At 54.7% G+C, this 22,039-nt stretch overlaps 1 protein-coding gene across 1 annotated transcript in view; it reads left to right on the top strand.

Moving 5' to 3' along the window:
• traf7 (TNF receptor-associated factor 7) overlaps positions 1-22,039 on the top strand; it is a 110,714-nt gene that overhangs the window by 46,315 nt on the left and 42,360 nt on the right. Inside the window, exon 13 of the mRNA XM_064964687.1 lies at positions 1,589-1,716. Coding sequence (XP_064820759.1) covers positions 1,589-1,716 — 128 coding nt within the window. The remainder of the gene's footprint in view (positions 1-1,588; positions 1,717-22,039) is intronic.

Raw genomic sequence — 22,039 nt, 5'->3', positions numbered from 1 at the left:
TCCTCTCTCCCTCTTCATCTCCCCTCTACTCTCCTCTTCTCCGCTCTGTCCTTTTCTCTCCTCTCCTTCACTTGTCCGTTGTGAAGAGATGTTAAACCCTCCCTGTGTGAAGAGATGTTAAACCCTCCCTGTGTGAAGAGATGTTAAACCCTCCCTGTGTGTGTCCCTCCTCCTTTCCCCTCTGTGAAGAGATGTTAAACCCTCCCTGTGTGTGTCCCTCCTCCTTTCCCCTCTGTGAAGAGATGTTAAACCCTCCCTGTGTGATGAGATGTTAAACCCTCCCTGTGTGATGAGATGTTAAACCCTCCCTGTGTGTGTCCCTCCTCCTTTCCGCTCTGTGCAGAGATGTTAAACCCTCCCTGTGTGTGTCCCTCCTCCTTTCCCCTCTGTGCAGAGATGTTAAACCCTCCCTGTGTGATGAGATGTTAAACCCTCCCTGTGTGTGTCCCTCCTCCTTTCCCCTCTGTGATGAGATGTTAAACCCTCCCTGTGTGAAGAGATGTTAAACCCTCCCTGTGTGTGTCCCTCCTCCTTTCCCCTCTGTGCAGAGATGTTAAACCCTCCCTGTGTGTGTCCCTCCTCCTTTCCCCTCTGTGCAGAGATGTTAAGTTGTGAAGAGATGTTAAACCCTCCCTGTGTGTGTCCCTCCTCCTTTCCCCTCTGTGCAGAGATGTTAAGTTGTGAAGAGATGTTAAACCCTCCCTGTGTGATGAGATGTTAAACCCTCCCTGTGTGTGTCCCTCCTCCTTTCCCCTCTGTACAGAGATGTTAAGTTGTGAAGAGATGTTAAACCCTCCCTGTGTGTGTCCCTCCTCCTTTCCCCTCTGTGAAGAGATGTTAAACCCTCCCTGTGTGTGTCCCTCCTCCTTTCCCCTCTGTGCAGAGATGTTAAACCCTCCCTGTGTGTGTCCCTCCTCCTTTCCCCTCTGTGCAGAGATGTTAAACCCTCCCTGTGTGTGTCCCTCCTCCTTTCCCCTCTGTACAGAGATGTTAAGTTGTGAAGAGATGTTAAACCCTCCCTGTGTGTGTCCCTCCTCCTTTCCCCTCTGTACAGAGATGTTAAGTTGTGAAGAGATGTTAAACCCTCCCTGTGTGTGTCCCTCCTCCTTTCCCCTCTGTGCAGAGATGTTAAGTTGTGAAGAGATGTTAAACCCTCCCTGTGTGTGTCCCTCCTCCTTTCCCCTCTGTGCAGAGATGTTAAGTTGTGAAGAGATGTTAAACCCTCCCTGTGTGTGTCCCTCCTCCTTTCCCCTCTGTGAAGAGATGTTAAACCCTCCCTGTGTGTGTCCCTCCTCCTTTCCCCTCTGTGCAGAGATGTTAAACCCTCCCTGTGTGTGTCCCTCCTCCTTTCCCCTCTGTGCAGAGATGTTAAACCCTCCCTGTGTGTGTCCCTCCTCCTTTCCCCTCTGTGAAGAGATGTTAAACCCTCCCTGTGTGTGTCCCTCCTCCTTTCCCCTCTGTGCAGAGATGTTAAGTTGTGAAGAGATGTTAAACCCTCCCTGTGTGTGTCCCTCCTCCTTTCCCTTCTGTACAGAGATGTTAAGTTGTGAAGAGATGTTAGACTAACCTGTTTGTGTCCCTCCTCCAGCCTACGACCCCCAGCAGATCTTTAAATGTAAAGGGACGTTCGTAGGTCACCAGGGGCCAGTCTGGTGTCTGTGTGTCTACTCTACAGGGGACCTGCTCTTCTCTGGTTCCTCAGACAAGACCATCAAGGTACACACACACACACACACACACACACACACACACACACACACACACACACACACACACACACACACACACACACACACACACACACACACACACACAACTGGGACACCTTAAAAATCAGACATTCTCTCAAGTTGGTATTTTTGAAAACTTACTTGAATTTAAAAATGAGAGGAGAAACAGGAAAATGATCAAAATATCTTCGCATGAAAAATGATCAGGGAATCTTGGGGGATTCATTTCCAGACAGACGACCAGAGTTTCATTTCGTCACGTGTTTCAAGCTCTGGTCGTCAGGAGAGCTCCCTCTCATTCTACCCACACTGTCTCTCTGGTCGTCAGGAGAGCTCCCTCTCATTCTACCCACACTGTCTCTCTGGTCGTCAGGAGAGCTCATTCTACCCACACTGTCTCTCTGGTCGTCAGGAGAGCTCCTACCCACACTGTCTCTCTGGGTCAGGATTCTACCCACACTGTCTCTCTGGTCGTCAGGAGAGCTCATTCTACCCACACTGTCTCTCTGGTCGTCAGGAGAGCTCCCTCTCATTCTACCCACACTGTCTCTCTGGTCGTCAGGAGAGCTCCCTCTCATTCTACCCACACTGTCTCTCTGGTCGTCAGGAGAGCTCATTCTACCCACACTGTCTCTCTGGTCGTCAGGAGAGCTCCCTCTCATTCTACCCACACTGTCTCTCTGGTCGTCAGGAGAGCTCCCTCTCATTCTACCCACACTGTCTCTCTGGTCGTCAGGAGAGCTCCCTCTCATTCTACCCACACTGTCTCTCTGGTCGTCAGGAGAGCTCCCTCTCATTCTACCCACACTGTCTCTCTGGTCGTCAGGAGAGCTCCCTCTCATTCTACCCACACTGTCTCTCTGGTCGTCAGGAGAGCTCATTCTACCCACACTGTCTCTCTGGTCGTCAGGAGAGCTCATTCTACCCACACTGTCTCTCTGGTCGTCAGGAGAGCTCCCTCTCATTCTACCCACACTGTCTCTCTGGTCGACAGGAGAGCTCCCTCTCATTCTACCCACACTGTCTCTCTGGTCGTCAGGAGAGCTCCCTCTCATTCTACCCACACTGTCTCTCTGGTCGTCAGGAGAGCTCCCTCTCATTCTACCCACACTGTCTCTCTGGTCGTCAGGAGAGCTCCCTCTCATTCTACCCACACTGTCTCTCTGGTCGTCAGGAGAGCTCATTCTACCCACACTGTCTCTCTGGTCGTCAGGAGAGCTCATTCTACCCACACTGTCTCTCTGGTCGTCAGGAGAGCTCCCTCTCATTCTACCCACACTGTCTCTCTGGTCGTCAGGAGAGCTCCCTCTCATTCTACCCACACTGTCTCTCTGGTCGTCAGGAGAGCTCCCTCTCATTCTACCCACACTGTCTCTCTGGTCGTCAGGAGAGCTCATTCTACCCACACTGCCTCTCTGGTCGTCAGGAGAGCTCCCTCTCATTCTACCCACACTGTCTCTCTGGTCGTCAGGAGAGCTCCCTCTCATTCTACCCACACTGTCTCTCTGGTCGTCAGGAGAGCTCCCTCTCATTCTACCCACACTGTCTCTCTGGTCGTCAGGAGAGCTCCCTCTCATTCTACCCACACTGCCTCTCTGGTCGTCAGGAGAGCTCCCTCTCATTCTACCCACACTGTCTCTCTGGTCGTCAGGAGAGCTCATTCTACCCACACTGTCTCTCTGGTCGTCAGGAGAGCTCCCTCTCTCTGGTCGTCATTCTACCCACACTGCCTCTCTGGTCGTCAGGAGAGCTCCCTCTCATTCTACCCACACTGTCTCTCTGGTCGTCAGGAGAGCTCATTCTACCCACACTGTCTCTCTGGTCGTCAGGAGAGCTCCCTCTCATTCTACCCACACTGTCTCTCTGGTCGTCAGGAGAGCTCCCTCTCATTCTACCCACACTGTCTCTCTGGTCGTCAGGAGAGCTCCCTCTCATTCTACCCACACTGTCTCTCTGGTCGTCAGGAGAGCTCCCTCTCATTCTACCCACACTGCCTCTCTGGTCGTCAGGAGAGCTCCCTCTCATTCTACCCACACTGTCTCTCTGGTCGTCAGGAGAGCTCATTCTACCCACACTGTCTCTCTGGTCGTCAGGAGAGCTCATTCTACCCACACTGCCTCTCTGGTCGTCAGGAGAGCTCCCTCTCATTCTACCCACACTGTCTCTCTGGTCGTCAGGAGAGCTCATTCTACCCACACTGTCTCTCTGGTCGTCAGGAGAGCTCCCTCTCATTCTACCCACACTGTCTCTCTGGTCGTCAGGAGAGCTCCCTCTCATTCTACCCACACTGTCTCTCTGGTCGTCAGGAGAGCTCCCTCTCATTCTACCCACACTGTCTCTCTGGTCGTCAGGAGAGCTCCCTCTCATTCTACCCACACTGCCTCTCTGGTCGTCAGGAGAGCTCCCTCTCATTCTACCCACACTGTCTCTCTGGTCGTCAGGAGAGCTCATTCTACCCACACTGTCTCTCTGGTCGTCAGGAGAGCTCCCTCTCATTCTACCCACACTGTCTCTCTGGTCGTCAGGAGATCTCATTCTACCCACACTGTCTCTCTGGTCGACAGGAGAGCTCCCTCTCATTCTACCCACACTGTCTCTCTGGTCGTCAGGAGAGCTCCCTCTCATTCTACCCACACTGTCTCTCTGGTCGTCAGGAGAGCTCCCTCTCATTCTACCCACACTGTCTCTCTGGTCGTCAGGAGAGCTCCCTCTCATTCTACCCACACTGTCTCTCTGGTCGTCAGGAGAGCTCCCTCTCATTCTACCCACACTGTCTCTCTGGTCGTCAGGAGAGCTCCCTCTCATTCTACCCACACTGTCTCTCTGGTCGTCAGGAGAGCTCCCTCTCATTCTACCCACACTGTCTCTCTGGTCGTCAGGAGAGCTCCCTCTCATTCTACCCACACTGTCTCTGGTCGTCAGGAGAGCTCCCTCTCATTCTACCCACACTGTCTCTCTGGTCGTCAGGAGAGCTCCTACCCTCCTCATTCTACCCACACTGCCTCTCTGGTCGTCAGGAGAGCTCCCTCTCATTCTACCCACACTGTCTCTCTGGTCGTCAGGAGAGCTCATTTCTACCCACACTGTCTCTCTGGTCGTCAGGAGAGCTCATTCTACCCACACTGTCTCTCTGGTCGTCAGGAGAGCTCCCTCTCATTCTACCCACACTGTCTCTCTGGTCGTCAGGAGAGCTCATTCTACCCACACTGTCTCTCTGGTCGTCAGGAGAGCTCCCTCTCATTCTACCCACACTGTCTCTCTGGTCGTCAGGAGAGCTCCCTCTCATTCTACCCACACTGTCTCTCTGGTCGTCAGGAGAGCTCCCTCTCATTCTACCCACACTGTCTCTCTGGTCGTCAGGAGAGCTCCCTCTCATTCTACCCACACTGTCTCTCTGGTCGTCAGGAGAGCTCCCTCTCATTCTACCCACACTGTCTCTCTGGTCGTCAGGAGAGCTCCCTCTCATTCTACCCACACTGTCTCTCTGGTCGTCAGGAGAGCTCATTCTACCCACACTGTCTCTCTGGTCGTCAGGAGAGCTCCCTCTCATTCTACCCACACTGTCTCTCTGGTCGTCAGGAGAGCTCATTCTACCCACACTGTCTCTCTGGTCGACAGGAGAGCTCCCTCTCATTCTACCCACACTGTCTCTCTGGTCGTCAGGAGAGCTCCCTCTCATTCTACCCACACTGTCTCTCTGGTCGTCAGGAGAGCTCCCTCTCATTCTACCCACACTGTCTCTCTGGTCGTCAGGAGAGCTCCCTCTCATTCTACCCACACTGTCTCTCTGGTCGTCAGGAGAGCTCCCTCTCATTCTACCCACACTGTCTCTCTGGTCGTCAGGAGAGCTCCCTCTCATTCTACCCACACTGTCTCTCTGGTCGTCAGGAGAGCTCCCTCTCATTCTACCCACACTGTCTCTCTGGTCGTCAGGAGAGCTCATTCTACCCACACTGTCTCTCTGGTCGTCAGGAGAGCTCCCTCATTCTACCCACACTGTCTCTCTGGTCGTCAGGAGAGCTCATTCTACCCACACTGTCTCTCTGGTCGTCAGGAGAGCTCATTCTACCCACACTGTCTCTCTGGTCGTCAGGAGAGCTCCCTCTCATTCTACCCACACTGTCTCTCTGGTCGTCAGGAGAGCTCCCTCTCATTCTACCCACACTGTCTCTCTGGTCGTCAGGAGAGCTCCCTCATTCTACCCACACTGTCTCTCTGGTCGTCAGGAGAGCTCCCTCTCATTCTACCCACACTGTCTCTCTGGTCGTCAGGAGAGCTCCCTCTCATTCTACCCACACTGTCTCTCTGGTCGTCAGGAGAGCTCCCTCTCATTCTACCCACACTGTCTCTCTGGTCGTCAGGAGAGCTCCCTCTCATTCTACCCACACTGTCTCTCTGGTCGTCAGGAGAGCTCCCTCTCATTCTACCCACACTGTCTCTCTGGTCGTCAGGAGAGCTCATTCTACCCACACTGTCTCTCTGGTCGTCAGGAGAGCTCCCTCTCATTCTACCCACACTGTCTCTCTGGTCGTCAGGAGAGCTCCCTCTCATTCTACCCACACTGTCTCTCTGGTCGTCAGGAGATTCTACCCACACTGCTCATTCTACCCACACTGTCTCTCTGGTCGTCAGGAGAGCTCCCTCTCATTCTACCCACACTGTCTCTCTGGTCGTCAGGAGAGCTCCCTCTCATTCTACCCACACTGTCTCTCTGGTCGTCAGGAGAGCTCCCTCTCATTCTACCCACACTGTCTCTCTGGTCGTCAGGAGAGCTCATTCTACCCACACTGTCTCTCTGGTCGTCAGGAGAGCTCCCTCTCATTCTACCCACACTGTCTCTCTGGTCGTCAGGAGAGCTCCCTCTCATTCTACCCACACTGTCTCTCTGGTCGTCAGGAGAGCTCATTCTACCCACACTGTCTCTCTGGTCGTCAGGAGAGCTCCCTCTCATTCTACCCACACTGTCTCTCTGGTCGTCAGGAGAGCTCCCTCTCATTCTACCCACACTGTCTCTCTGGTCGTCAGGAGAGCTCATTCTACCCACACTGTCTCTCTGGTCGTCAGGAGAGCTCCCTCTCATTCTACCCACACTGTCTCTCTGGTCGTCAGGAGAGCTCATTCTACCCACACTGTCTCTCTGGTCGTCAGGAGAGCTCATTCTACCCACACTGTCTCTCTGGTCGTCAGGAGAGCTCCCTCTCATTCTACCCACACTGTCTCTCTGGTCGTCAGGAGAGCTCATTCTACCCACACTGTCTCTCTGGTCGTCAGGAGAGCTCCCTCTCATTCTACCCACACTGTCTCTCTGGTCGTCAGGAGAGATTCTACCCACACTGCTCTCTGGTCGTCTCATTCTACCCACACTGTCTCTCTGGTCGTCAGGAGAGCTCATTCTACCCACACTGTCTCTCTGGTCGTCAGGAGAGCTCCCTCTCATTCTACCCACACTGTCTCTCTGGTCGTCAGGAGAGCTCCCTCTCATTCTACCCACACTGTCTCTCTGGTCGTCATCATTCTACCCACACTGTCTCTCTGGTCGTCAGGAGAGCTCATTCTACCCACACTGTCTCTCTGGTCGTCAGGAGAGCTCCCTCATTCTACCCACACTGTCTCTCTGGTCGTCAGGAGAGCTCATTCTACCCACACTGTCTCTCTGGTCGTCAGGAGAGCTCCCTCTCATTCTACCCACACTGTCTCTCTGGTCGTCAGGAGAGCTCCCTCTCATTCTACCCACACTGTCTCTCTGGTCGTCAGGAGAGCTCATTCTACCCACACTGTCTCTCTGGTCGTCAGGAGAGCTCATTCTACCCACACTGTCTCTCTGGTCGTCAGGAGAGCTCCCTCTCATTCTACCCACACTGTCTCTCTGGTCGTCAGGAGAGCTCATTCTACCCACACTGTCTCTCTGGTCGTCAGGAGAGCTCCCTCTCATTCTACCCACACTGTCTCTCTGGTCGTCAGGAGAGCTCCCTCTCATTCTACCCACACTGTCTCTCTGGTCGTCAGGAGAGCTCATTCTACCCACACTGTCTCTCTGGTCGTCAGGAGAGCTCATTCTACCCACACTGTCTCTCTGGTCGTCAGGAGAGCTCCCTCTCATTCTACCCACACTGTCTCTCTGGTCGTCAGGAGAGCTCATTCTACCCACACTGTCTCTCTGGTCGTCAGGAGAGCTCCCTCTCATTCTACCCACACTGTCTCTCTGGTCGTCAGGAGAGCTCCCTCTCATTCTACCCACACTGTCTCTCTGGTCGTCAGGAGAGCTCATTCTACCCACACTGTCTCTCTGGTCGTCAGGAGAGCTCCCTCTCATTCTACCCACACTGTCTCTCTGGTCGTCAGGAGAGCTCCCTCTCATTCTACCCACACTGTCTCTCTGGTCGTCAGGAGAGCTCATTCTACCCACACTGTCTCTCTGGTCGTCAGGAGAGCTCCCTCTCATTCTACCCACACTGTCTCTCTGGTCGTCAGGAGAGCTCCCTCTCATTCTACCCACACTGTCTCTCTGGTCGTCAGGAGAGCTCCCTCTCATTCTACCCACACTGTCTCTCTGGTCGTCAGGAGAGCTCCCTCTCATTCTACCCACACTGTCTCTCTGGTCGTCAGGAGAGCTCCCTCTCATTCTACCCACACTGTCTCTCTGGTCGTCAGGAGAGCTCCCTCTCATTCTACCCACACTGTCTCTCTGGTCGTCAGGAGAGCTCCTACCCACACTGTCTCTCTTCTACCCATTCACTGTCTCTCTGGTCGTCAGGAGAGCTCATTCTACCCACACTGTCTCTCTGGTCGTCAGGAGATTCTACCCACACTGCTCTCTGGTCGTCAGGAGAGCTCATTCTACCCACACTGTCTCTCTGGTCGTCAGGAGAGCTCATTCTACCCACACTGTCTCTCTGGTCGTCAGGAGAGCTCATTCTACCCACACTGTCTCTCTGGTCGTCAGGAGAGCTCATTCTACCCACACTGTCTCTCTGGTCGTCAGGAGAGCTCCCTCTCATTCTACCCACACTGTCTCTCTGGTCGTCAGGAGAGCTCCCTCTCATTCTACCCACACTGTCTCTCTGGTCGTCAGGAGAGCTCCCTCTCATTCTACCCACACTGTCTCTCTGGTCGTCAGGAGAGCTCATTCTACCCACACTGTCTCTCTGGTCGTCAGGAGAGCTCATTCTACCCACACTGTCTCTCTGGTCGTCAGGAGAGCTCATTCTACCCACACTGTCTCTCTGGTCGTCAGGAGAGCTCCCTCTCATTCTACCCACACTGTCTCTCTGGTCGTCAGGAGAGCTCCCTCTCATTCTACCCACACTGTCTCTCTGGTCGTCAGGAGAGCTCCCTCTCATTCTACCCACACTGTCTCTCTGGTCGTCAGGAGAGCTCATTCTACCCACACTGTCTCTCTGGTCGTCAGGAGAGCTCCCTCTCATTCTACCCACACTGTCTCTCTGGTCGTCAGGAGAGCTCCCTCTCATTCTACCCACACTGTCTCTCTGGTCGTCAGGAGAGCTCTCTGGTCGTCATTTCTACCCACACTGTCTCTCTGGTCGTCAGGAGAGCTCCCTCTCATTCTACCCACACTGTCTCTCTGGTCGTCAGGAGCTCCTCTCATTCTACCCACACTGTCTCTCTGGTCGTCAGGAGAGCTCATTCTACCCACACTGTCTCTCTGGTCGTCAGGAGAGCTCCCTCTCATTCTACCCACACTGTCTCTCTGGTCGTCATTCTACCCACACTGTCTCTCTGGAGAGCTCCCTCTCATTCTACCCACACTGTCTCTCTGGTCGTCAGGAGAGCTCATTCTACCCACACTGTCTCTCTGGTCGTCAGGAGAGCTCCCTCTCATTCTACCCACACTGTCTCTCTGGTCGTCAGGAGAGCTCCCTCTCATTCTACCCACACTGTCTCTCTGGTCGTCAGGAGAGCTCCCTCTCATTCTACCCACACTGTCTCTCTGGTCGTCAGGAGAGCTCCCTCTCATTCTACCCACACTGTCTCTCTGGTCGTCAGGAGAGCTCCCTCTCATTCTACCCACACTGTCTCTCTGGTCGTCAGGAGAGCTCATTCTACCCACACTGTCTCTCTGGTCGTCAGGAGAGCTCATTCTACCCACACTGTCTCTCTGGTCGTCAGGAGAGCTCCCTCTCATTCTACCCACACTGTCTCTCTGGTCGTCAGGAGAGCTCCCTCTCATTCTACCCACACTGTCTCTCTGGTCGTCAGGAGAGCTCATTCTACCCACACTGTCTCTCTGGTCGTCAGGAGAGCTCCCTCTCATTCTACCCACACTGTCTCTCTGGTCGTCAGGAGAGCTCCCTCTCATTCTACCCACACTGTCTCTCTGGTCGTCAGGAGAGCTCATTCTACCCACACTGTCTCTCTGGTCGTCAGGAGAGCTCCCTCTCATTCTACCCACACTGTCTCTCTGGTCGTCAGGAGAGCTCCCTCTCATTCTACCCACACTGTCTCTCTGGTCGTTCTTCTACCCACACTGTCTCTCTGGTCGTCAGGAGAGCTCCCTCTCATTCTACCCACACTGTCTCTCTGGTCGTCAGGAGATTCTACCCACACTGTCTCATTCTCCCATTCACCCACACTGTCTCTCTGGTCGTCAGGAGAGCTCCCTCTCATTCTACCCACACTGTCTCTCTGGTCGTCAGGAGAGCTCATTCTACCCACACTGTCTCTCTGGTCGTCAGGAGAGCTCATTCTACCCACACTGTCTCTCTGGTCGTCAGGAGAGCTCCCTCTCATTCTACCCACACTGTCTCTCTGGTCGTCAGGAGAGCTCATTCTACCCACACTGTCTCTCTGGTCGTCAGGAGAGCTCCCTCTCATTCTACCCACACTGTCTCTCTGGTCGTCAGGAGAGCTCATTCTACCCACACTGTCTCTCTGGTCGTCAGGAGAGCTCCCTCTCATTCTACCCACACTGTCTCTCTGGTCGTCAGGAGAGCTCATTCTACCCACACTGTCTCTCTGGTCGTCAGGAGAGCTCATTCTACCCACACTGTCTCTCTGGTCGTCAGGAGAGCTCATTCTACCCACACTGTCTCTCTGGTCGTCAGGAGAGCTCCCTCTCATTCTACCCACACTGTCTCTCTGGTCGTCAGGAGAGCTCATTCTACCCACACTGTCTCTCTGGTCGTCAGGAGAGCTCATTCTACCCACACTGTCTCTCTGGTCGTCAGGAGAGCTCCCTCTCATTCTACCCACACTGTCTCTCTGGTCGTCAGGAGAGCTCCCTCTCATTCTACCCACACTGTCTCTCTGGTCGTCAGGAGAGCTCCTCTCATTCTACCCACACTGTCTCTCTGGTCGTCAGGAGAGCTCATTCTACCCACACTGTCTCTCTGGTCGTCAGGAGAGCTCCCTCTCATTCTACCCACACTGTCTCTCTGGTCGTCAGGAGAGCTCCCTCTCATTCTACCCACACTGTCTCTCTGGTCGTCAGGAGAGCTCCCTCTCATTCTACCCACACTGTCTCTCTGGTCGTCAGGAGAGCTCCCTCTCATTCTACCCACACTGTCTCTCTGGTCGTCAGGAGAGCTCATTCTACCCACACTGTCTCTCTGGTCGTCAGGAGAGCTCCCTCTCATTCTACCCACACTGTCTCTCTGGTCGTCAGGAGAGCTCCCTCTCATTCTACCCACACTGTCTCTCTGGTCGTCAGGAGAGCTCCCTCTCATTCTACCCACACTGTCTCTCTGGTCGTCAGGAGAGCTCCCTCTCATTCTACCCACACTGTCTCTCTGGTCGTCAGGAGAGCTCCCTTCATTCTACCCACACTGTCTCTCTGGTCGTCAGGAGAGCTCCCTCTCATTCTACCCACACTGTCTCTCTGGTCCCTCTCATTCTACCCACACTGTCTCTCTGGTCGGGAGAGCTCCCTCTCATTCTACCCACACTGTCTCTCTGGTCGTCAGGAGAGCTCATTCTACCCACACTGTCTCTCTGGTCGTCAGGAGAGCTCATTCTACCCACACTGTCTCTCTGGTCGTCAGGAGAGCTCCCTCTCATTCTACCCACACTGTCTCTCTGGTCGTCAGGAGAGCTCCCTCTCATTCTACCCACACTGTCTCTCTGGTCGTCAGGAGAGCTCCCTCTCATTCTACCCACACTGTCTCTCTGGTCGTCAGGAGAGCTCCCTCTCATTCTACCCACACTGTCTCTCTGGTCGTCAGGAGAGCTCCCTCTCATTCTACCCACACTGTCTCTCTGGTCGTCAGGAGAGCTCCCTCTCATTCTACCCACACTGTCTCTCTGGTCGTCAGGAGAGCTCCTCTCATTCTACCCACACTGTCTCTCTGGTCGTCAGGAGAGCTCCCTCTCATTCTACCCACACTGTCTCTCTGGTCGTCAGGAGAGCTCCCTCTCATTCTACCCACACTGTCTCTCTGGTCGTCAGGAGAGCTCCCTCTCATTCTACCCACACTGTCTCTCTGGTCGTCAGGAGAGCTCCCTCTCATTCTACCCACACTGTCTCTCTGGTCGTCAGGAGAGCTCCCTCTCATTCTACCCACACTGTCTCTCTGGTCGTCAGGAGAGCTCCCTCTCATTCTACCCACACTGTCTCTCTGGTCGTCAGGAGAGCTCCCTCTCATTCTACCCACACTGTCTCTCTGGTCGTCAGGAGAGCTCCCTCTCATTCTACCCACACTGTCTCTCTGGTCGTCAGGAGAGCTCCCTCTCATTCTACCCACACTGTCTCTCTGGTCGTCAGGAGAGCTCCCTCTCATTCTACCCACACTGTCTCTCTGGTCGTCAGGAGAGCTCCCTCTCATTCTACCCACACTGTCTCTCTGGTCGTCAGGAGAGCTCCCTCTCATTCTACCCACACTGTCTCTCTGGTCGTCAGGCTCCCTCTCATTCTACCCACACTGTCTCTCTGGTCGTCAGGAGAGCTCCCTCTCATTCTACCCACACTCTACCCACACTGTCTCTCTGGTCGTCAGGAGAGCTCCCTCTCATTCTACCCACACTGTCTCTCTGGTCGTCAGGAGAGCTCCCTCTCATTCTACCCACACTGTCTCTCTGGTCGTCAGGAGAGCTCCCTCTCATTCTACCCACACTGTCTCTGGTCTGGTCGTCTACCCACAGGAGAGCTCCCTCTCATTCTACCCACACTGTCTCTCTGGTCGTCAGGAGAGCTCCTCTCATTCTACCCACACTGTCTCTCTGGTCGTCAGGAGAGCTCCCTCTCATTCTACCCACACTGTCTCTCTGGTCGTCAGGAGAGCTCCCTCTCATTCTACCCACACTGTCTCTCTGGTCGTCAGGAGAGCTCCCTCTCATTCTACCCACACTGTCTCTCTGGTCGTCAGGAGAGCTCCCTCTCATTCTACCCACACTGTCTCTCTGGTCGTCAGGAGAGCTCCCTCTCATTCTACCCACACTGTCTCTCTGGTCGTCAGGAGAGCTCCCTCTCATTCTACCCACACTGTCTCTCTGGTCGTCAGGAGAGCTCCCTCTCATTCTACCCACACTGTCTCTCTGGTCGTCAGGAGAGCTCCCTCTCATTCTACCCACACTGTCTCTCTGGTCGTCAGGAGAGCTCCCTCTCATTCTACCCACACTGTCTCTCTGGTCGTCAGGAGAGCTCCCTCTCATTCTACCCACACTGTCTCTCTGGTCGTCAGGAGAGCTCCCTCTCATTCTACCCACACTGTCTCTCTGGTCGTCAGGAGAGCTCCCTCTCATTCTACCCACACTGTCTCTCTGGTCGTCAGGAGAGCTCCCTCTCATTCTACCCACACTGTCTCTCTGGTCGTCAGGAGAGCTCCCTCATTCTACCCACACTGTCTCTCTGGTCCACACTCCCTCTCATTCTACCCACACTGTCTCTCTGGTCGTCAGGAGAGCTCCCTCTCATTCTACCCACACTGTCTCTCTGGTCGTCAGGAGAGCTCCCTCTCATTCTACCCACACTGTCTCTCTGGTCGTCAGGAGAGCTCCCTCTCATTCTACCCACACTGTCTCTCTGGTCGTCAGGAGAGCTCCCTCTCATTCTACCCACACTGTCTCTCTGGTCGTCAGGAGAGCTCCCTCTCATTCTACCCACACTGTCTCTCTGGTCGTCAGGAGAGCTCCTCTCATTCTACCCACACTGTCTCTCTGGTCGTCAGGAGAGCTCCCTCTCATTCTACCCACACTGTCTCTCTGGTCGTCAGGAGAGCTCCCTCTCATTCTACCCACACTGTCTCTCTGGTCGTCAGGAGAGCTCCCTCTCATTCTACCCACACTGTCTCTCTGGTCGTCAGGAGAGCTCCCTCTCATTCTACCCACACTGTCTCTCTGGTCGTCAGGAGAGCTCCCTCTCATTCTACCCACACTGTCTCTCTGGTCGTCAGGAGAGCTCCCTCTCATTCTACCCACACTGTCTCTCTGGTCGTCAGGAGAGCTCCCTCTCATTCTACCCACACTGTCTCTCTGGTCGTCAGGAGAGCTCCTGGTCTCTCATTCTACCCACACTGTCTCTCTGGTCGTCAGGAGAGCTCCCTCTCATTCTACCCACACTGTCTCTCTGGTCGTCAGGAGAGCTCCCTCTCATTCTACCCACACTGTCTCTCTGGTCGTCAGGAGAGCTCCCTCTCATTCTACCCACACTGTCTCTCTGGTCGTCAGGAGAGCTCCCTCATTCATTCTACCCACACTGTCTCTCTGGTCGTCAGGAGAGCTCCCTCTCATTCTACCCACACTGTCTCTCTGGTCGTCAGGAGAGCTCCCTCTCATTCTACCCACACTGTCTCTCTGGTCGTCAGGAGAGCTCCCTCTCATTCTACCCACACTGTCTCTCTGGTCGTCAGGAGAGCTCCCTCTCATTCTACCCACACTGTCTCTCTGGTCGTCAGGAGAGCTCCCTCTCATTCTACCCACACTGTCTCTCTGGTCGTCAGGAGAGCTCCCTCTCATTCTACCCACACTGTCTCTCTGGTCGTCAGGAGAGCTCCCTCTCATTCTACCCACACTGTCTCTCTGGTCGTCAGGAGAGCTCCCTCTCATTCTACCCACACTGTCTCTCTGGTCGTCAGGAGAGCTCCCTCTCATTCTACCCACACTGTCTCTCTGGTCGTCAGGAGAGCTCCCTCTCATTCTACCCACACTGTCTCTCTGGTCGTCAGGAGAGCTCCTCTCATTCTACCCACACTGTCTCTCTGGTCGTCAGGAGAGCTCCCTCTCATTCTACCCACACTGTCTCTCTGGTCGTCAGGAGAGCTCCCTCTCATTCTACCCACACTGTCTCTCTGGTCGTCAGGAGAGCTCCCTCTCATTCTACCCACACTGTCTCTCTGGTCGTCAGGAGAGCTCATTCTACCCACACTGCTCTCTGGTCTCAGGAGAGCTCCCTCATTCTACCCACACTGTCTCTCTGGTCGTCAGGAGAGCTCCCTCTCATTCTACCCACACTGTCTCTCTGGTCGTCAGGAGAGCTCCCTCTCATTCTACCCACACTGTCTCTCTGGTCGTCAGGAGAGCTCCCTCTCATTCTACCCACACTGTCTCTCTGGTCGTCAGGAGAGCTCCCTCTCATTCTACCCACACTGTCTCTCTGGTCGTCAGGAGAGCTCCCTCTCATTCTACCCACACTGTCTCTCTGGTCGTCAGGAGAGCTCCTCTGGTCGTCAGGAGAGCTCTCATTCTACCCACACTGTCTCTCTGGTCGTCAGGAGAGCTCCCTCTCATTCTACCCACACTGTCTCTCTGGTCGTCAGGAGAGCTCATTCTACCCACACTGTCTCTGGTCTGGAGAGCTCCCTCTCATTCTACCCACACTGTCTCTCTGGTCGTCAGAGCTCCCTCTCATTCTACCCACACTGTCTCTCTGGTCGTCAGGAGAGCTCCCTCTCATTCTACCCACACTGTCTCTCTGGTCGTCAGGAGAGCTCCCTCTCATTCTACCCACACTGTCTCTCTGGTCGTCAGGAGAGCTCCCTCTCATTCTACCCACACTGTCTCTCTGGTCGTCAGGAGAGCTCCCTCTCATTCTACCCACACTGTCTCTCTGGTCGTCAGGAGAGCTCCCTCTCATTCTACCCACACTGTCTCTCTGGTCGTCAGGAGAGCTCCCTCTCATTCTACCCACACTGTCTCTCTGGTCGTCAGGAGAGCTCCCTCTCATTCTACCCACACTGTCTCTCTGGTCGTCAGGAGAGCTCCCTCTCATTCTACCCACACTGTCTCTCTGGTCGTCAGGAGAGCTCCCTCTCATTCTACCCACACTGTCTCTCTGGTCGTCAGGAGAGCTCCCTCTCATTCTACCCACACTGTCTCTCTGGTCGTCAGGAGAGCTCCCTCTCATTCTACCCACACTGTCTCTCTGGTCGTCAGGAGAGCTCCCTCTCATTCTACCCACACTGTCTCTCTGGTCGTCAGGAGAGCTCCTACCCACACTGTCTCTCTGGTCGTCATTCTCATTCTACCCACACTGTCTCTCTGGTCGTCAGGAGAGCTCCCTCTCATTCTACCCACACTGTCTCTCTGGTCGTCAGGAGAGCTCCCTCTCATTCTACCCACACTGTCTCTCTGGTCGTCAGGAGAGCTCCCTCTCATTCTACCCACACTGTCTCTCTGGTCGTCAGGAGAGCTCCCTCTCATTCTACCCACACTGTCTCTCTGGTCGGAGAGCTCAGGAGAGCTCCCTCTCATTCTACCCACACTGTCTCTCTGGTCGTCAGGAGAGCTCCCTCTCATTCTACCCACACTGTCTCTCTGGTCGTCAGGAGAGCTCCCTCTCATTCTACCCACACTGTCTCTCTGGTCGTCAGGAGAGCTCATTCTACCCACACTGTCTCTCTGGTCGTCAGGAGAGCTCCCTCTCATTCTACCCACACTGTCTCTCTGGTCGTCAGGAGAGCTCCCTCTCATTCTACCCACACTGTCTCTCTGGTCGTCAGGAGAGCTCCCTCTCATTCTACCCACACTGTCTCTCTGGTCGTCAGGAGAGCTCCCTCTCATTCTACCCACACTGTCTCTCTGGTCGTCAGGAGAGCTCCCTCTCATTCTACCCACACTGTCTCTCTGGTCGTCAGGAGAGCTCCCTCTCATTCTACCCACACTGTCTCTCTGGTCGTCAGGAGAGCTCCTTCATTCTACCCACACTGTCTCTCTGGTCGTCAGGAGAGCTCCCTCTCATTCTACCCACACTGTCTCTCTGGTCGTCAGGAGAGCTCCCTCTCATTCTACCCACACTGTCTCTCTGGTCGTCAGGAGCTCCCTCTCATTCTACCCACACTGTCTCTCTGGTCGTCAGGAGAGCTCATTCTACCCACACTGTCTCTCTGGTCGTCAGGAGAGCTCCCTCTCATTCTACCCACACTGTCTCTCTGGTCGTCAGGAGAGCTCCCTCTCATTCTACCCACACTGTCTCTCTGGTCGTCAGGAGAGCTCCCTCTCATTCTACCCACACTGTCTCTCTGGTCGTCAGGAGAGCTCCCTCTCATTCTACCCACACTGTCTCTCTGGTCGTCAGGAGATTCTACCCACACTGCTCCTGGTCTCTCATTCTACCCACACTGTCTCTCTGGTCGTCAGGAGAGCTCCCTCTCATTCTACCCACACTGTCTCTCTGGTCGTCAGGAGAGCTCCCTCTCATTCTACCCACACTGTCTCTCTGGTCGTCAGGAGAGCTCCCTCTCATTCTACCCACACTGTCTCTCTGGTCGTCAGGAGAGCTCCCTCTCATTCTACCCACACTGTCTCTCTGGTCGTCAGGAGAGCTCCCTCTCATTCTACCCACACTGTCTCTCTGGTCGTCAGGAGAGCTCCCTCTCATTCTACCCACACTGTCTCTCTGGTCGTCAGGAGAGCTCCCTCTCATTCTACCCACACTGTCTCTCTGGTCGTCAGGAGAGCTCCCTCTCATTCTACCCACACTGTCTCTCTGGTCGTCAGGATTCTACCCAGCTCTCTGGTCTCATTCTACCCACACTGTCTCTCTGGTCGTCAGGAGAGCTCCCTCTCATTCTACCCACACTGTCTCTCTGGTCGTCAGGAGAGCTCCCTCTCATTCTACCCACACTGTCTCTCTGGTCGTCAGGAGAGCTCCCTCTCATTCTACCCACACTGTCTCTCTGGTCGTCAGGAGAGCTCCCTCTCATTCTACCCACACTGTCTCTCTGGTCGTCAGGAGAGCTCCCTCTCATTCTACCCACACTGTCTCTCTGGTCGTCAGGAGAGCTCCCTCTCATTCTACCCACACTGTCTCTCTGGTCGTCAGGAGAGCTCCCTCTCATTCTACCCACACTGTCTCTCTGGTCGTCAGGAGAGCTCCCTCTCATTCTACCCACACTGTCTCTCTGGTCGTCAGGAGAGCTCCTCTCATTCTACCCACACTGTCTCTCTGGTCGTCAGGAGAGCTCCCTCTCATTCTACCCACACTGTCTCTCTGGTCGTCAGGAGAGCTCCCTCTCATTCTACCCACACTGTCTCTCTGGTCGTCAGGAGAGCTCCCTCTCATTCTACCCACACTGTCTCTCTGGTCGTCAGGAGAGCTCCCTCTCATTCTACCCACACTGTCTCTCTGGTCGTCAGGAGAGCTCCCTCTCATTCTACCCACACTGTCTCTCTGGTCGTCAGGAGAGCTCCCTCTCATTCTACCCACACTGTCTCTCTGGTCGTCAGGAGAGCTCCCTCTCATTCTACCCACACTGTCTCTCTGGTCGTCAGGAGAGCTCCCTCTCATTCTACCCACACTGTCTCTCTGGTCGTCAGGAGAGCTCCCTCTCATTCTACCCACACTGTCTCTCTGGTCGTCAGGAGAGCTCCCTCTCATTCTACCCACACTGTCTCTCTGGTCGTCAGGAGAGCTCCCTCTCATTCTACTGTCTCTCTGGTCGTCAGGAGAGCTCCCTCTCATTCTACCCACACTGTCTCTCTGGTCGTCAGGAGAGCTCCCTCTCATTCTACCCACACTGTCTCTCTGGTCGTCAGGAGAGCTCCTACCCACACTCTCATTCTACCCACACTGTCTCTCTGGTCGTCAGGAGAGCTCCCTCTCATTCTACCCACACTGTCTCTCTGGTCGTCAGGAGAGCTCCCTCTCATTCTACCCACACTGTCTCTCTGGTCGTCAGGAGAGCTCCCTCTCATTCTACCCACACTGTCTCTCTGGTCGTCAGGAGAGCTCCTCTCATTCTACCCACACTGTCTCTCTGGTCGTCAGGAGAGCTCCCTCTCATTCTACCCACACTGTCTCTCTGGTCGTCAGGAGAGCTCCCTCTCATTCTACCCACACTGTCTCTCTGGTCGTCAGGAGAGCTCCCTCTCATTCTACCCACACTGTCTCTCTGGTCGTCAGGAGAGCTCATTTCTACCCACACTGTCTCTCTGGTCGTCAGGAGAGCTCCCTCTCATTCTACCCACACTGTCTCTCTGGTCGTCAGGAGAGCTCATTCTACCCACACTGTCTCTCTGGTCGTCTGGTCGTCAGGAGAGCTCCCTCTCATTCTACCCACACTGTCTCTCTGGTCGTCAGGAGAGCTCCCTCTCATTCTACCCACACTGTCTCTCTGGTCGTCAGGAGAGCTCATTCTACCCACACTGTCTCTCTGGTCGTCAGGAGAGCTCCCTCTCATTCTACCCACACTGTCTCTCTGGTCGTCAGGAGAGCTCCCTCTCATTCTACCCACACTGTCTCTCTGGTCGTCAGGAGAGCTCCCTCTCATTCTACCCACACTGTCTCTCTGGTCGTCAGGAGATTCTACCCACACTGCTCCTGGTCTCAGGAGAGCTCATTCTACCCACACTGTCTCTCTGGTCGTCAGGAGAGCTCCCTCTCATTCTACCCACACTGTCTCTCTGGTCGTCAGGAGAGCTCCCTCTCATTCTACCCACACTGTCTCTCTGGTCGTCAGGAGAGCTCCTGGTCGTCTCATTCTACCCACACTGTCTCTCTGGTCGTCAGGAGAGCTCCCTCTCATTCTACCCACACTGTCTCTCTGGTCGTCAGGAGAGCTCCCTCTCATTCTACCCACACTGTCTCTCTGGTCGTCAGGAGAGCTCCCTCTCATTCTACCCACACTGTCTCTCTGGTCGTCAGGAGAGCTCCCTCTACCCACACTGTCTCTCTGGTCGTTCCCTCTCATTCTACCCACACTGTCTCTCTGGTCGTCAGGAGAGCTCCCTCTCATTCTACCCACACTGTCTCTCTGGTCGTCAGGAGAGCTCCCTCTCATTCTACCCACACTGTCTCTCTGGTCGTCAGGAGAGCTCCCTCTCATTCTACCCACACTGTCTCTCTGGTCGTCAGGAGAGCTCCCTCTCATTCTACCCACACTGTCTCTCTGGTCGTCAGGAGAGCTCCCCACACTCTCATTCTACCCACACTGTCTCTCTGGTCGTCAGGAGAGCTCATTCTACCCACACTGTCTCTCTGGTCGTCAGGAGAGCTTTCTACCCACACTGTCTCTCTGGTCGTCAGGAGAGCTCCCTCTCATTCTACCCACACTGTCTCTCTGGTCGTCAGGAGAGCTCCCTCTCATTCTACCCACACTGTCTCTCTGGTCGTCAGGAGAGCTCCCTCTCATTCTACCCACACTGTCTCTCTGGTCGTCAGGAGAGCTCTCTGGTCGTCAGGAGAGCTCCCTCTCATTCTACCCACACTGTCTCTCTGGTCGTCAGGAGAGCTCCCTCTCATTCTACCCACACTGTCTCTCTGGTCGTCAGGAGAGCTCCCTCTCATTCTACCCACACTGTCTCTCTGGTCGTCAGGAGAGCTCCCTCTCATTCTACCCACACTGTCTCTCTGGTCATCCCTCTCATTCTACCCACACTGTCTCTCTGGTCGTCAGGAGAGCTCCCTCTCATTCTACCCACACTGTCTCTCTGGTCGTCAGGAGAGCTCCCTCTCATTCTACCCACACTGTCTCTCTGGTCGTCAGGAGAGCTCCCTCTCATTCTACCCACACTGTCTCTCTGGTCGTCAGGAGAGCTCCCTCTCATTCTACCCACACTGTCTCTCTGGTCGTCAGGAGAGCTCCCTCTCATTCTACCCACACTGTCTCTCTGGTCGTCAGGAGAGCTCCCTCTCATTCTACCCACACTGTCTCTCTGGTCGTCAGGAGAGCTCCCTCTCATTCTACCCACACTGTCTCTCTGGTCGTCAGGAGAGCTCCCTCTCATTCTACCCACACTGTCTCTCTGGTCGTCAGGAGAGCTCCCTCTCATTCTACCCACACTGTCTCTCTGGTCGTCAGGAGAGCTCCCTCTCATTCTACCCACACTGTCTCTCTGGTCGTCAGGAGAGCTCCCTCTCATTCTACCCACACTGTCTCTCTGGTCGTCAGGAGAGCTCCCTCTCATTCTACCCACACTGTCTCTCTGGTCGTCAGGAGAGCTCCCTCTCATTCTACCCACACTGTCTCTCTGGTCGTCAGGAGAGCTCCCTCTCATTCTACCCACACTGTCTCTCTGGTCGTCAGGAGAGCTCCCTCTCATTCTACCCACACTGTCTCTCTGGTCGTCAGGAGAGCTCCCTCTCATTCTACCCACACTGTCTCTCTGGTCGTCAGGAGAGCTCCCTCTCATTCTACCCACACTGTCTCTCTGGTCGTCAGGAGAGCTCCCTCTCATTCTACCCACACTGTCTCTCTGGTCGTCAGGAGAGCTCCCTCTCATTCTACCCACACTGTCTCTCTGGTCGTCAGGAGAGCTCCCTCTCATTCTACCCACACTGTCTCTCTGGTCGTCAGGAGAGCTCCCTCTCATTCTACCCACACTGTCTCTCTGGTCGTCAGGAGAGCTCCCTCTCATTCTACCCACACTGTCTCTCTGGTCGTCAGGAGAGCTCCCTCTCATTCTACCCACACTGTCTCTCTGGTCGTCAGGAGAGCTCCCTCTCATTCTACCCACACTGTCTCTCTGGTCGTCAGGAGAGCTCCCTCTCATTCTACCCACACTGTCTCTCTGGTCGTCAGGAGAGCTCCCTCTCATTCTACCCACACTGTCTCTCTGGTCGTCAGGAGAGCTCCCTCTCATTCTACCCACACTGTCTCTCTGGTCGTCAGGAGAGCTCCCTCTCATTCTACCCACACTGTCTCTCTGGTCGTCAGGAGAGCTCCCTCTCATTCTACCCACACTGTCTCTCTGGTCGTCAGGAGAGCTCCCTCTCATTCTACCCACACTGTCTCTCTGGTCGTCAGGAGAGCTCCCTCTCATTCTACCCACACTGTCTCTCTGGTCGTCAGGAGAGCTCCCTCTCATTCTACCCACACTGTCTCTCTGGTCGTCAGGAGAGCTCCCTCTCATTCTACCCACACTGTCTCTCTGGTCGTCAGGAGAGCTCCCTCTCATTCTACCCACACTGTCTCTCTGGTCGT

This window comes from Oncorhynchus masou, unplaced genomic scaffold (assembly GCF_036934945.1).
Source record: "Oncorhynchus masou masou isolate Uvic2021 unplaced genomic scaffold, UVic_Omas_1.1 unplaced_scaffold_181, whole genome shotgun sequence".
Taxonomy (NCBI): Eukaryota; Metazoa; Chordata; class Actinopteri; order Salmoniformes; family Salmonidae; genus Oncorhynchus; species Oncorhynchus masou.
The sequence above is the reverse complement of the archived record's forward strand: the minus strand, read 5'-3'. Positions and strand labels throughout refer to the sequence as shown.